General features: G+C 36.8%; 1 protein-coding gene across 2 annotated transcripts; it reads left to right on the forward strand.

Annotated features, from left to right (window-relative positions):
• The first annotated feature begins 2509 nt into the window (after positions 1 to 2509).
• Positions 2510 to 7155, forward strand: LOC118437196. 2 transcript variants are annotated; one of them, XM_035856057.1, is made up of 5 exons: positions 2510 to 3377; positions 3467 to 3540; positions 4327 to 5704; positions 6610 to 6743; positions 6862 to 7155. In XM_035856057.1, exons 2-5 carry the CDS (start codon positions 3487 to 3489, stop codon positions 6982 to 6984), a joined length of 1689 nt encoding a protein of 562 aa, XP_035711950.1. In that variant the 5' UTR covers positions 2510 to 3377; positions 3467 to 3486; the 3' UTR covers positions 6985 to 7155. The 2 variants fall into 2 exon arrangements, with proteins under 2 accessions (XP_035711950.1, XP_035711952.1); XM_035856059.1 differs by having other exon boundaries at positions 2510 to 3372.
• Positions 7156 to 14750: the final 7595 nt, after the last annotated feature.

Genomic DNA, 14750 nt, shown 5'->3' on the forward strand with positions numbered 1-14750 from the left:
TCGACTGTCATGGAGGAGTACCATGAGTTGTATAAAAAGGTTTGGTCATCGTTAATATTCCACAAAAGTTTCGTTAGACTTGATTCGTGCATTCATTTTTTGTACGTTAAAATAGCTTGACACTTAACTTCACCGACCAGTCCATATACTATGTAGGGTATGGTCGGTTAGGAAAGCAACCTTTGAAAAATATATTGATTTGTATGAAAGAAAAATTGCCACAGAGTTGAAACGGGGAAGGTGTGTAGTCCATGCGATTGACTACCCAAATCAGAAAACCGGATGTTGATATCTCGACTAGTTCAAAAATGACCATACTAATAGACTATTAGTAATAGTGTGGGAAGGATACTAAAGCCAGTGAAGGTCGAAGTTCTGTGAGGACGGAGTCTATGGTCGACCCCATCCTCATCAATCCCCTCCCTCTCCCCCTCCTTGGTTGCAGGAGCATGGCCAGACCACTACTCCGGAAACCAAGCGTCTCCGTCGCCATTGCTCTCATCCTGGCTGCCACGCCACTCTCTCCTCAGTCCCGCACCACCTCGACGCGACTACGCATCTAAATTGTAGTCGCTGCGCGACTCACCTCCAAACTTCCCAAAGTTTCTGGGAAGATAATTCTTTGTCAATCTCTCAATCTCTCTCTCTCTCTTATAAATTCACACACACACATAAAGTACACACCCACACATAATATATATATTTAGTTAACAATTTAGTAGTGTTATAAAAACTTACCTGTTTAATAAATAGTGCTGTTAGTAAGAAACTATAAATTGTGCAGTAAGGAACATTATTGGGTGTCATGGAATCTTCATAAATTGTATTCCTCCATATTGTGCACGTACACTAAACTTGGACAGTTAAATACGCATACGCCCCTATATTGTGCATCACGGAGTGTTCTACCACAGTGTCGCAGTAGAACCACTCCCCCGTCCCCTCCTTTTGTGGTGGTGACCCCACCACGGGCCCTAACGTAGCTGAAGAGGTCCTCTATCCGACAGTATGGGTGTTCTCATTGTGGGATGCTTGTAACGACCCCCACCACACCCCAAAAGTGGACAAATACGGTCCCTTCCTCATCATCATCATCCGGCCCTCTCTCAGCAGCATCATCAATCATCCCCTCATCCTAAATTAATAAGAAGGAATTGAATAAGGATATCGTGGGATCCCCGGGGGTTCCTGTACGAGGTGTCATCCCCCCGTCCCCCAGAGGTATAATCCCCCCGAGGACCCCGACCCTTAACAACAAACCCTTCAGTTCTACGCTGGGCTATAAAGGTTGAAAACTACAATTCAGGAAAATATTACATGTATATAACACGCTCATCGTACCGGCCCTTTAAAATTGAAGAAACATCACGGCTTAGATAACAATAATATCCGGCATTGTGAGCATGGTAACAAATAAAATTGTGTGTACAGCCAAAATCAATTAAAATTCTAAAATTAGTCTCTAATAATACTGACAAAATTGCTTGTAAAAATCCTCACTGCTAACAACTCAGCAAATCCATAATTTGCTCTAAATCACCATGAAATACAATTGTAAAATGATTAAGGATGGAGCTTGTCCGTGTCAAGCGAATATATGTCATATTTGTCATATTTGTCATATATGTCATATTTGTCAATTTGTCCGTCCAATTTGTCACGATTCCAATATGTCCGACATTTATGACAAATATGACGGACAAATTGGACAAATTGGACAAATCCGACATTTTGTCTCAATACTGCCCTTTATATGGGAATTTGTAATTGAGTGCTTTGGAATGCCTCATTGTGAAGAAACTAAACGTTCGTACATACATTGATTTAATTTGATTAACTAAGCTAGGAAATTTCTTAAAAATCCATCCATGGAGTTCGTAGAGTAAGATGTTGCGGGTTCAAGAGTTGTCTAAATCTTCAAATAAGGGTACAACAGCAACAGTAATCGACACAAGTGCACTTAATTAATTGATTTAATTAAGTTACCTATTATATTACTTGTCATTTGTCAATTGTTTCTAATTTTACCAATTACCATTTTATCAATGGTATAGATATAACTAACTGTTTACATCAGCTACCCAATGTTTGCATTAATATTTCCTATGTGGACTATTTGATAGCCCTAATTGAATGTAGGATGACCACATTTGCGACGGCCACTCCCCCTCATGGTGATGAAAGCTACAGAAGTCCAACTAAACTCTAACTTCAAAAATCCACCAAAAATCTTATTTTGCTCGGATGTTGATAAAATTTGCATTTTTGTTATCTCAGATACTTCTGATCATATCCAGTAGATGTCTTCACTTTTTTGAAATTTTGAATTTTTTCAAATAATTCGTCGGCTGTGGTATATACCAACATTCCGAAAACTTCAGAACGTAGAGAAATCTACTGGATATAATCACAGAAGTCTCTGGGGTCACAACTTTTATCAAAATCCAAGCAAAATATTGAATTTTTGGTGATTTTTAAAGTTGCTTTCATAACTTTGAGGAGGTGTGGTGGGCGCAAATGTGGCCATGACATCAATCCACTTTAGGTTTATCATACATTCGCCTAGGGTCACCACATATGCAAAAGGCATCGCGATCAGAGGGGGGTTTGTAGAGGGTCTCTCCTCCTCAGCATTGCTTATCTGTAGTTGCTATTTTGATTTGGGAATTTTGTGTAAATCAAGTCCAACTAAATGCTATTAGAATCTCACATTGCCGGAGTCGAGTCGAGCAACGAAATGAGATTTTTATATTTTGCTTAACGTAAATGTCAATTGCGCTGACAAATGTTCATTGAGAAATTCAATTTGTCATAAATGTCCAATTTGTCCAAGATTTAAATGTCGGACAAATTGGAGATTTATGACATTTTGAATTTGTCATATCTGTCATATTTGTCATATTTGTCACAAATTTTAAATGTCTGACAAATTGGACATTTATGACATGTCAATATGTCAATTTGTCAATGACATGTCATGACGGCACATCCCTAAAAATGATACAAATGCACACGGGAAAAGTTTCATGAACAAAGACACTAAGAAAAGCACTAGGGACCATGCATACCTCACGTTGAAGATTATGAAATTTTGTTGACTCCTTCAATAATATATTAACATTGCAATGATAGAACGGCTGAAGAAATGCACACAAAACTCAAAATCGGCAACATGCTTTACGCAGGCTCCCATATGAGTTTTATACGTCCAGTCATCCCCAGGATAGGGAATGCTTGAATTCAATTTGACTCAACATGTGTGCTGTGCAAACAAATAAAAATTTCGTCATCGTTAATATTTGCAGTAGCATAAAATATTGCGAAATATTCTCCAAGTTCAAGGAAGGCAAAAGTGCAGAACACTTGTTATCGGTATTGTATGTACATACTTATAAATAAAGGTTACCCTATTTTTCTTTAATACACATTCAAAAGAGGTAAATATCGCTCATTTGTCTTTCCTTAGTGTAAATATTTCTGTAAACAATGGAATCCCAAGGGGAAAGAAGTGTGCAAGATGTTGCACTCAATAATCCAATTGTAAGTCAAAAAGGAATTTTTAACTGTTAGTTTACAAACAAATATATGAATGTTTCAACTGTATCTATAAATTTGACATACAAAAATTCCGTGCCATAATTGTGTATTTATGTTCATGTTGCACAAAGTGCATACTGGAGGAGACATAATAACGCATACCCAACGAATATAAAAGAGATATCTAACTATTGTCAAATCCGCAGCAGATCAAAATATTGCACAAAACTTATTAATTCATAATTATTACTTGATTTTAACATATCAGCTACATATCTACAATCTACATATGTGAGAAGAAAAATTTCTGATTACTGAGAAGAAAATAATAATTTTTAAGCAGGGATTAAACACCAATGCTGATAAGCAGCTATGAATTTAAGAGACGGATTAATAACAAAACAGATTTGCAACATGAATTCTATTACATTTACTGTAACCATAGCATAGCTATGCATAGGTCGGAGTACTCCGGGCTTGGAGTACGTACTCGCGTACTCCGGAGGCCGGAGTACGCAAAATATCTGATCTAAACCAAAGAACCTGATAATAGATTACTTATTATGACTGATAACAACAGTGTGATATATATATCACACTGTGACAAAGACTATCTTTCAGTTACATATACATATATTTAAATATTTTGCTGTTCTCTAATAAATATCTACCCTAAGACATGGGAAATGTTGGGATAATTATTTACAAAAATAATAAATTTTCTACACAAGTCAATCAATAAAGTCCATAGTCTGAATTAATTCAAAATATTTTTTCAACTTTTTCCAGATTTTGACGCAAGTATTAAAACAGTCCTCAATCCGTTTGCGAAATGCCCGACTCGTCTGCAAATTTTGGAACGATATTGTTCTCTCACTTCCAGATACAAGACTTGCTGTTCGATTGAGGGACGTAGACCAGGAAGACGAGGAAGACGACAACGACGACGACGACGATGACGGTGACGAGGAGGAGGACGATGAAGATGACGACGACCAAGAGAAAGGCGACCCCGCCGACCCATTTCCGTTTTACGTACTTTGCTCCTCTCTAGATAAACGACTCGCGAAACGGGTTACCTCCATGTGTGGCCCCACCTACGCTAACGAGATCGATAGTACCCGTTGCATCTACTCTTTCGGCGGGAAGCTGATGTACTTCTGTGAAAAGTTTAGTGATACCGTGCAAATTTTAAAGATCACTATCCATGACGAAAAATGTTTAAAATACATTTCTCAAGCGTTAAAAAACTCCTGTCCGAATTTGAAAGAGTTGCGAATTAGCTGTACAGATGCTCGAAAGACGCAAATTGAGCCAGGGGTGCTCGCCGCAATGCCAAGATTGACCGTGTTTTCGCAAAGTTACGCGTTTCTAGGCTATATACAATTTCCCTACGAAGCTTCCTGGTTTCTCACCAGTTTTGCACAGGCTGTTGTTACCGCCGCGCCAAACTTGAGGGAGGTCACCCTTCCTTGGGGATATCATCCAGACCTGTCAAATTCGAAGTGTCTCGACTCCTTAACGATTGGACTGAATGAAACCGACGTACGGGAAGCGGTTCACTTTAACGTTTCAGAACTCTGGCACATGCTGAGTCAAGTCGGGAGCCAATTAGTCACCCTGTTTTTTGGCGAGACCAATCTACGTCATCGTGTTTTCCGCTCAAAAACATGGAACAAGATAGAATTCAGGTTACCGAGATCGATGCCAAAATTGAAAACGTATGGAAACCTGATGCTCGATGTTTTTGAGTGTACCGATATTTTGAAAGATTTCGAAAAAATGCCTGCCCTCAAAACGCTCACATTGGGAAGGACCACTGCGACAAGGTCGACGAGTCTGCATGAAACTTTGCAAACTATTTCCAGCTCTGACAAGAGTTTTGAAGGCGTGAAGTACTTAAGGATTATTGAGATGCATGATCCCGCACTTTTGGACGGATTGAAGACAGCCTTTCCCAACTTGGAGAGGTTGTCAGTGAGAACGCGTCACGCGGAAGATGTCGATGTCGCTGGTGGCGTGAGTGGGATGCAGTTGGGCGCTGTGCTCCAGGCGTGCGAGGGAGGTTGGGAGGGCTTGAAGCATTTGGAAGTGGGTTTGCCAAGGAATCCAGAGCGAATTGGGGACGTCATTAAGGCTCTGTTGGATTGCAGTAATTTGTATCAAGGTGAGAGAGTGCCAACTTTAACGTTGAGGGTATTCATTACTTCTTCTGATCACAAAGTAAGTTACGAAGGTTACGAGATCAGGGTAGGGAAACCCCTGGGGTTTTGCTGTTGAAAATCCATTCCGAGGGGTATAGAAAGTGCATATATGCTTTGTATATTTCAATTTTTTAAATTTCGCCACAGTAGAGGTTTTAGGACCGAAAAACCGTTTTTGCCAAAAAATTCATGTGGGCGTCAAAAAGGTCGTACGATAGCTCATTTTCTTCTTATTGGCTTGTAGTATCCAGTCAAAAATATTGAAAAGTAAAAAAAAATATCAATGAAGTCTTATTTTTACCCTCTCATTTGGAATTGTTAAAAATATTTCGACATTAGACTTGGTGGTGACATTAAAAATCGCCGAATTGTTCGCCACCCTTTATACAACTTACAATGGAGGCGCAAACCATGTTCAGCCCAGATTATTTTTTGACCATGTTAGTTTGGAAGAGCAAGTCTTTAGAAACAACATTTGGTTTGGCACTTGCGCAGATACGCAAAATTCAGCAAGTTATGGGCGCCACAAGTTCGCAAAAAGTGGTCGAGAGTGAGCTCGCTCTGGACTTTGCATCAAAAATCATGCGTTTTGCGAACTCGTGGCGCCCATAACGTGCTGAATTTTGCGCATCTGCGCAAGTGGTGAACCAAATGTTGTTTCGAGAGACTTGCTCTTCCAAACTAACATGGTCAAAAAATAATCTGGGCTGAACATGGTTTGCGCCTCCATTATTAGTTTATACAACTTCGTGCAGAGTTTCGAAATACTAAAAGTACGGGATCATATCGCAAAAAATACGTAGAGATGCATTCACTTACTTTTTGAGCTGACTGTATAATATATATCTTGAACATCCTTGTTTTTCAGGGCTGAAAACATTGAATATAATTCCCGAAGGGGATGAGTTGGAAGATGATTTAACAGAGGACGAAATGGATCTATTTAAGAAACTGCTCCTAGCAATGGATGTGATGGACGACGTCTGCATTTGGAATATAAACGTGAGTTAATTAACAGACATACATATGAGTATTTATGACTTGATTATTGCAATTAATTAACCGTTTACTTATATTCCCATCAATGTAAAAAATTGATAGATAACATTTTAATTTACAGTTTGGTGCAAAATCTATGACAAATATATTGGCATTTATGACGTCAAAAAAATTGTCCATGTCCAAGTTCAGGATGTTCTGGGGACAAGCGGAGCCTGCCCCGATTGATGACAATTTTGTATAAGACTCTCACGATTTACACCATATTGTCACTACTTTTGTACTATTTTTATCGTTTACTTTCATCTCGTACTATATTTTGGTCTCACTGCCACAGTTATATATATATAAGGTTACCTTTTGAAGTGCAAATAAACCATGAAGTCTATTAGAATAAAGTCAAGAAGCCCTTTTACATTGTTTTGATTTTAATTTATTTTGTTTTTCGATTAAGTCATCCCGTATTCATTCCCATATTTTGCATAAAATCGTAACAAATATGACTCGCATATACATATGTGAATATTATGTTACTCTTCAGTTATAAATTATTGCCGAAGTTACATATGTAATTTCATAGTTCATCCGTCTGTAACAATTGTAACATAAAACTGTTATAAGTCTAGTGACGTACATATGTATGTGCACACCTTAAATTTGTTTGATAATTATTCCGTTTTTAATTAGTGACCTAAGTACACCCACATTAGCATCCTTCTTCCTTCGACGAATTACATAATCATGTTACGTAACCAGTTATCCCATAATCTGTATTCATGAGTAAAAACTATACTACATTGTCACGACAATTAGCCGCAGATTTAATTAGATAATACTGCAAATTAGTCGTTGATTTCTCGACAACATGTAAATAAATCATTACCATGAACTCTCGCCTTCGTGTTAGAAATATGACGAAGCAATTAAGCCTGATTTCTCAGTGGTAAAATAATTCTGATTGTAACTGCTCATATCATGTTTATGTATGTATTTTCGGGCAAGCTTTTTTGGGAATTACATGGTGGCCATAAAGTTTCTGATGACTGCAAGCCTTCACGCAGAAGTTGCTCAAACTTTTCTGTTGTAGTGGTCTCGGTACTAATTTTTTCTCAAAATGTCCCCCAAACGTTCATCTTCATTTGTGGAAAAAGTTGTAAAAATAACTCAACGTTTGGATGAATCACAGGGTTTCTCAAAAAAGCCTCCAAAATTTAGGTTGCCTGAAATACCTTTAAGTTATGGAAGAACTGTAACTAAACACGGGACTAAATTCGTCCAGAGCGACCCACCCAACTCCCGCATATCGTTTGCAATACGGTTTTAAGAGGAATATGCCGAAAATCTGGTACTTTGATGATAAAGTGTGAAGCGGTAATAAATCAAACAGATCGATTTAATGGATTCGGGTAGAAAATTTGTCGTTGCACTATCTAGAACAATGTAAAAACATGTCCCTAAAGCCATATAGCTTTCAGGAGTTCCATAAAAACACTTTTTCCAAGAAAGACTTTCAACATCGAATTAATTTTGACGATTTTTCGAGAAAAACGGCTGCTTAAATGCATTTGTAAAGGTTCGAGAAATTTTGCATACGTACAAGAGCTAAATGTATGGTCATCCTGTCACAAATCCCTACTAGATTAGGTACTGAATCGTGAAGATAAAGGAGGTTTCTGATAAGAAGCTTCCAGAAAAATGAGTAGTATTAGCGGTTCATATTTCACTTTACTCTAGAGGCGCGACGGAATTTAGCTTCACTTTTTGTGGTCAAAATTTGGACTGATAGTTTTACAGTGACCTCGTTTTGTTAGTGCACTTTAATACTATGGAGTCCAGGCTACTTTTTCTAAATTCGAAGAAAATTTCATTTCAACAGGGTGGAGCACCAGCCCACACTTGAAATGCTACCACTCGCATTTTCAAACAACGGGCGTTTGCTATTTTGGGGAAGGGGGTGTGCCTCGGCAACAGCCTGGACACGAACCCATTTAAATATTGATGGCCCTCCTCAAAATCAAGATCTTCTACGAATCAGTTTTACGGGATAGTGCTTCCAAGACTCGAAGTTTTCAAAAAACTTTGAAAAAAAATCTCAAAACTGTTTTGAAAAATTGGTCAGAAATTTTCAGGACAAAACTTCAAGACACCTAAAATCGTCTGTACGACCCACAATAAATTAATGTATAACATACTATAACCGTTTTCGTTAATAAAATTTATTTCTTGCGAAAGAAACCATTTCTTGAGTTTATGCTTTGCCTCATCAGAAACTTTATGGCCACGATGTATATTTTATGTGTGGGATAAAATCATGAATACTCGATAATAACAATTTCATATTTAGTATTTACATGGAAATCATACTGGAGAAAATTTCAGCGATAACAAACAATTCATTGGCACAATTAATTCCTTGCTTAGCAAACAAAATAATTGTACTAATCTTATCATAATAATCGGGATTATCGATTAGAATGGTCTTAAACCTGATTGTCTTTCACCGACAATGTTGCCAATTAATTTTTATTGCGGGTAACTGTTCATAATTATTTGCGCAAGTTGGATAAACGAGTATGAATGGTATTTCATATCGCCTTTGTGGGCCATTCAATTTTACGAATTTGCAATAACGTCATGGTAAATTTCACCATTCGCTTAGAATGTTGACTAGGGGTTCCAGTCCCGGGATTTTTCGGGATTTTATTCCCGGGAATTCCTGGGAAACGGGATCCCGAAATCCCGGGATTTGAAGAACTGAAATCCCGGGATTTCGGGATTTTCAATTCGTCATTCAGAGCTGAAAATTACTTATAATTTACAATTTTAATAGCAATTTTACATTATTTTCGGTTATATGATGATTGGTAAGAAAAGTTTCGATGACGTAACCATACAAATTGATCCTGGACTCGAAAATCGAAATGTTTAACAATATGGTTAGCCACATTTTTCTAACCCGTATACATATGTACATATATTTATACATATCTAAATTATATAATTCAAAATGAAATTTATAGTTCAAGATCGAGCTTCAAATTCCCAATTTCGATGTTAGATTTTAACTTGAACTAAGCAAGATTATAATCATAAAATCTGAAATCAGTTATGCTCAAAAATGCTATTATGTTAGAAGTGAGTTCGAATTTTAGCCGATGAATTTAAAGCTAAATTTAATGCGTTTTGCACGAAGTGGTTCATATATTTGATCTTGAAATTTTTGAATTGCTAAACTTCATATCCAACCGAAGTTTTTGAATAATGGTTCGCAATTTAGGCAAAATAATTTAAGTACGTCAATTTGGGCATTTCGGGTTAACATTCTTGGTTAATTATTTAAGATTTCTGGAATGAAATTGTCAAACTTTTGCATATCACATATCACCTCTCAAAGATAGAGGGCGAAAATTGGGCTACGCCGAAATACACCGAGATTTAACATTTTCAATAGCAGGCAAAACCATATAATCGCTAATTTGTATTGCTACCATATTTATTTTGAGTTGACCAGAAAATAGCATACTTTATAATAATATTCATGTATGCACAGAGCCCGAAAACACATAAAGAGATATGTAAGTATTATAAATACGCTCAGGCGCTGTACTTTTATAGTCATGTACCTTTTTGTATACCCAAATTTGACTAATTTGAAGTTATAAGGTGATATTTGAATTTCGGGAAAAAATCCCGGGATTTCCCGGGATTTCTCACGGCCAAAACCGGGAATCCCGATTCCCGGGATTTCCAAAATCGTCCGGGATTGGGACCCCTAATGTTGACCACTTCATACAAGTCGTTGTTAATTCATCATCTCAAAATCTGTAAGCTATTGCAGTGCACTTGGGCCCGATGGGATGCCAATTTGGGTCAAATTGTGCCTCGAAATGGGTCAAAATTGGGCCTTCTCTATCAGAAATTTCAACTTATGGCGGGGCTTCTATACTCGATGGGAATAACTTTGAAAATTTCCAAAGGAAAAGACTCAATCGCAGAGAAAGCGCAAGGCCTCGTGTTCTTGATGCTTTTCTTTATCACGCTTCTAGCGAGATGGTACTGGCCACGATTAGGCGTGCTGAATGAACCTTGCAGAATGTTGAATGCGTGCCTCAGGTTTGAGAAGGTTCTCATCAAGGGTAACTAAAAATATTGAAAAGTTTGCGATCAAAACCATTACATAATTAAGGGAAAACTTTGCAGAAATTCGCCTCTAAAATCCCTAAGTTGCGTACAATCATTTTACAAACTACTGTTCATCCAATGTTAATAGTCGCAATTTCTTGGAAAATTTTATGAGAGTTTGGTTGCTAATTGAAAAATAAATAATCTGCCAGGTAACCTTTCAGAATTTCTTGCGAGTAATAATACTGGACGAACAGTAGTATTTAAAAAATGCAAATGTCATATAAATTATTTTACAAAAGTTTGCAAGCAAATTCTCCTTGCAAATATTTGAACCAGTTTTTAGGTTACGGATTTTATAAAGTTACAAACGACTGCGTTGAGTTGTCCAATTGAGTCATATATAAATTTAAAAATCATTGTTTTTTCTTCAATTCTGAAATCACGATAAGTTTTGTAATACCATTTTGACCAGAAGACAATGCATGAGCTTAAAATAGATTTCTTGACTATTAAATTCATGTTGGAAAATAATTCGCACTCGATTAAAAATGTTCAGTACATGCATAAATGAAGCACCAACCTATATTTTGAATCCGGATTATGCTCATGTGTATTTAAAGTAAAACTATTTAAATTCTTGAATTTCAGAACACCCAGGTCGACACCCATCCCTGCTGGATAAACTAATGGTAGCATTTCTACAATTACTGGAAACAACTGCAATCCTCATTCCAACCATCGTCATTGCAATCCAGCTCCACAATCCGTGCGCGCTACCATTTTTAGGATCATTATCACATTACTGCTCTAAAGGAATTTGGACTGCTCCGCCAGATTGGGTGCACGTTTTCATGCTCACCACCGACTTCTGGATCTGGCTACACTTCATATATGATGGCTCGTTCTACATAATTTACGCATTTATGGTCGGCATCGTTTGCATGGTGGATTATTTGGAGTACTTTGAAAAGTATGTATGATACATAGAGCATGTTCACGTCAAACTTCGCATATTTAACAAAATTAGCATATAGCAACAAGACTTGCAAAGTTTTTTTTTCAAAATTGGCTAACAAACTTTTGCCGGAAAATTATACAAACTTTGTTTTTAAAAAATTTACGCAACAATTTGACATGTTTTTATTGCAAAGATTATTTGGCAAACTCATCCTTTCTTTAAAATACTTTCGAAGCCTGAAATATTTAATTGCTTGGAGCGAAGTTAAAAGATGCGAAAATTGTTTGTATAGATTTGCAACAGTTGCGAATACCCTAATGCCACAGAAAATTTTGAACGTCGAAAAGTTAGCTAAATCAGTTGCAATGCGAAATAAGTTGTGAATATCCTTCAAATATTCGCAAAATAAAACTGCATTTTTATGTCGAAATTTCAAACAATTTCAATTTTTTTTGGCAGAATGGCACTGGAAATTCAAAACTCTGGGAGCAGCCGAGCCTCGCTGGAAGAACACCTCGATAAAGTTCTGCACACTTATAAATGTCTTCGACTTCTCGAAAAAACAATAAATCACGCCATGAAAGGACAACTTGTACCCGCTATGATCGGGGTGTGCCCACAAATCCAAGTATTCTCCATGTTCGTGTGCATAAAATTGTATTCCAAAATTCCGATGCCAGGCTTCCTAATTTTTCCGTTGGTCATGTTTGACTCCTCCGTGAATAATTTGGTCATTGAGACTTTAGCGGCGAAGGTTAATACAAACTCGGTGAAATTTTTGTCAGATTTGAATCGAGGATTAAAAAGTTTTCCAAACAAGTCGTCCCACCGGAAGGAAATGCGTGCCTGTACTGCGGCAAAAATTCAATTTGGACAAAATTTTGTAGATAAAGGAACGCCTTTAGTGATTGAGAATTTCTGCTTTAATCAAACCGTATCCCTGCTTTTGTTAAATAGTCGTAATAACTAGAAAGCTTAAAACTAGATGCTGACCAAAAATAAAATAAAATATCTGCACACGTACTCTCTTGGGAAAGTGGTATTACATCATTACCAAACAGAGTACGTATTTATATTATTTCACCCGCACGGTGAAAACCGGCATTACCGTGTATTTATGATGTATACCGTTGTGGTAACAAAAATTTACCACTTACTCAGAACTATTATGTTATGTAATTTACCTGCGGTAAGAAGGTTGTTCCTAAATCTACAACCGGCACGGAATGTGCAGAGGTATATGACTTAACTACATTTTTAAGTGTGCAGTATAGACTTTTGTAGTCACCCCAATCTATTTTTAGCATGTCGGGAAACATTTCACTGCTTGTGTCTGGTTTACTGGACCGTATAGAGTATCATAAAATTACTTATGAAAATTGTTATGGCCTAAATATGTAAATAAATAGTACACACATTAAATAAATTGTCTTCACCTGACCACAATCTTAACGAAACATAATTTCTTAAGGAAGCGTGTACATTTAATTATTGTATAATTATGTGTAAGTGACAAATCTTAAGTGGTTATTATTTTGGTGTGAATCACCTGTAATGGTGAAATATATAATTATTGTAATTTTGGTGTAATTAATTACTCAAGTCGTAAATGCATATAGACCAAATGTAACATACAATTATAGAGCTTAAGTAGTAAGTGAAAGAGCAAATTAGTAAGCCTAGTTTTTATCGAGATTGAGACACTTACATAGCTCGTCTCATTCGAGACGAGACAATCTACATAAAGAGTTGACTCATTGTTACCTCTGATCTCAAAATAAATTTGAATTTTAAAATTTGTAGTAAAAATTGCGGCACAATCGAAATTTGAGGCGGTCAAAATATTTATATAGGAACATGGGCTTGATTATGCACTTGTCAGCCAATATTTTACCGTAGCTGCGTATGTATGTGACTTTAAGTAATAGATACTTAACGTCTCGGCGTCTGGCGAATTTTCCGTTATGAACAATTTTTCATACCTTGCCAACAAACTGATTTAACTTTGAAACTTAAATTTAATGCGTTTAATTTGATCCATGTCGTCGTAGACGGATAATTGCGGGTAAATGTATATTTGGTTAGTGAAAGTCTGAGAATCGAGAATGTACTTAAATGTCTTTCACTAACTCAAATCCATATACTTAGCAATTATCACCTGCTTGGCAATTATCCTGCTATCAAGATTCTGCAAGGTATGGATATTTCGCTTAATTACCAACTCCAATTACCTTTCCCATGTTCAATAAACATATAATTGCATCTCGACTATTTAATTATTTACTAATTATGCAACACATACTTTGTACCGTTAGTAATTCACCCGTTGCTTTCAGACGTATCAACACTCTTAAAAATAATGGAAACGTTTCGAAAAATAAATACATACGCATTTATCTAATTCTATATTAAGTCAACTAGACCACATTCAGAGTAAACTTTTCTCTTTACCAAGTTAGCGTTAATCGGATCCCGGATGTACAATGTATTTAGTTGTAAATAGTATAGTTTACTTAATATATGTGTATTTCAGAGCAAGTTTGCATTTAAAAAGGGTAACCTTATTTCTAAGAGTGTACATACTTACGAATGCATGGCTTACAGAAATATCTCAAATTAGTCAAATTTTCTCCTAAACAAAACAAAGTTGTCCGTTCCCCGTGCCGATGGCGAGATGAGATTTCACCATTTTCTAAGTATGTCATAGGTAAATATAGAATTATCCAGAAATCCAAAAATCCATGGTAATAAGTCAACTTTCCCAGCCATTTAGCTGCATACATCTCCGACATGTTCAGCCCAAAGGTCCTCCGCATTATTAGGTCCTCCATAAAATTTATGGAGAAAACGCATCTCTTCCCGTTTTCCTGGGATGACGCGGGAAATTCAATGATCGAAACACGGTCGAAATTCACCATTGTTTACAC

Source organism: Folsomia candida, unplaced genomic scaffold, assembly GCF_002217175.1.
Source record: "Folsomia candida strain VU population unplaced genomic scaffold, ASM221717v1 Fcan01_Sc012, whole genome shotgun sequence".
Lineage (NCBI taxonomy): Eukaryota > Metazoa > Arthropoda > Collembola > Entomobryomorpha > Isotomidae > Folsomia > Folsomia candida.

Bases quoted from the DNA above. Each gene is read 5' to 3' on its own strand.
- LOC118437196 (XM_035856057.1), top strand. From the start codon at position 3,487: ATGGAATCCCAAGGGGAAAGAAGTGTGCAAGATGTTGCACTCAATAAT. The intron at 3,541-4,326 runs GTAAGTCAAAAA...AACTTTTTCCAG, and splicing joins TTGCACTCAATAATCCAATT to ATTTTGACGCAAGTATTAAA. The intron at 5,705-6,609 runs GTGAGAGAGTGC...CTTGTTTTTCAG, and splicing joins TTGCAGTAATTTGTATCAAG to GGCTGAAAACATTGAATATA.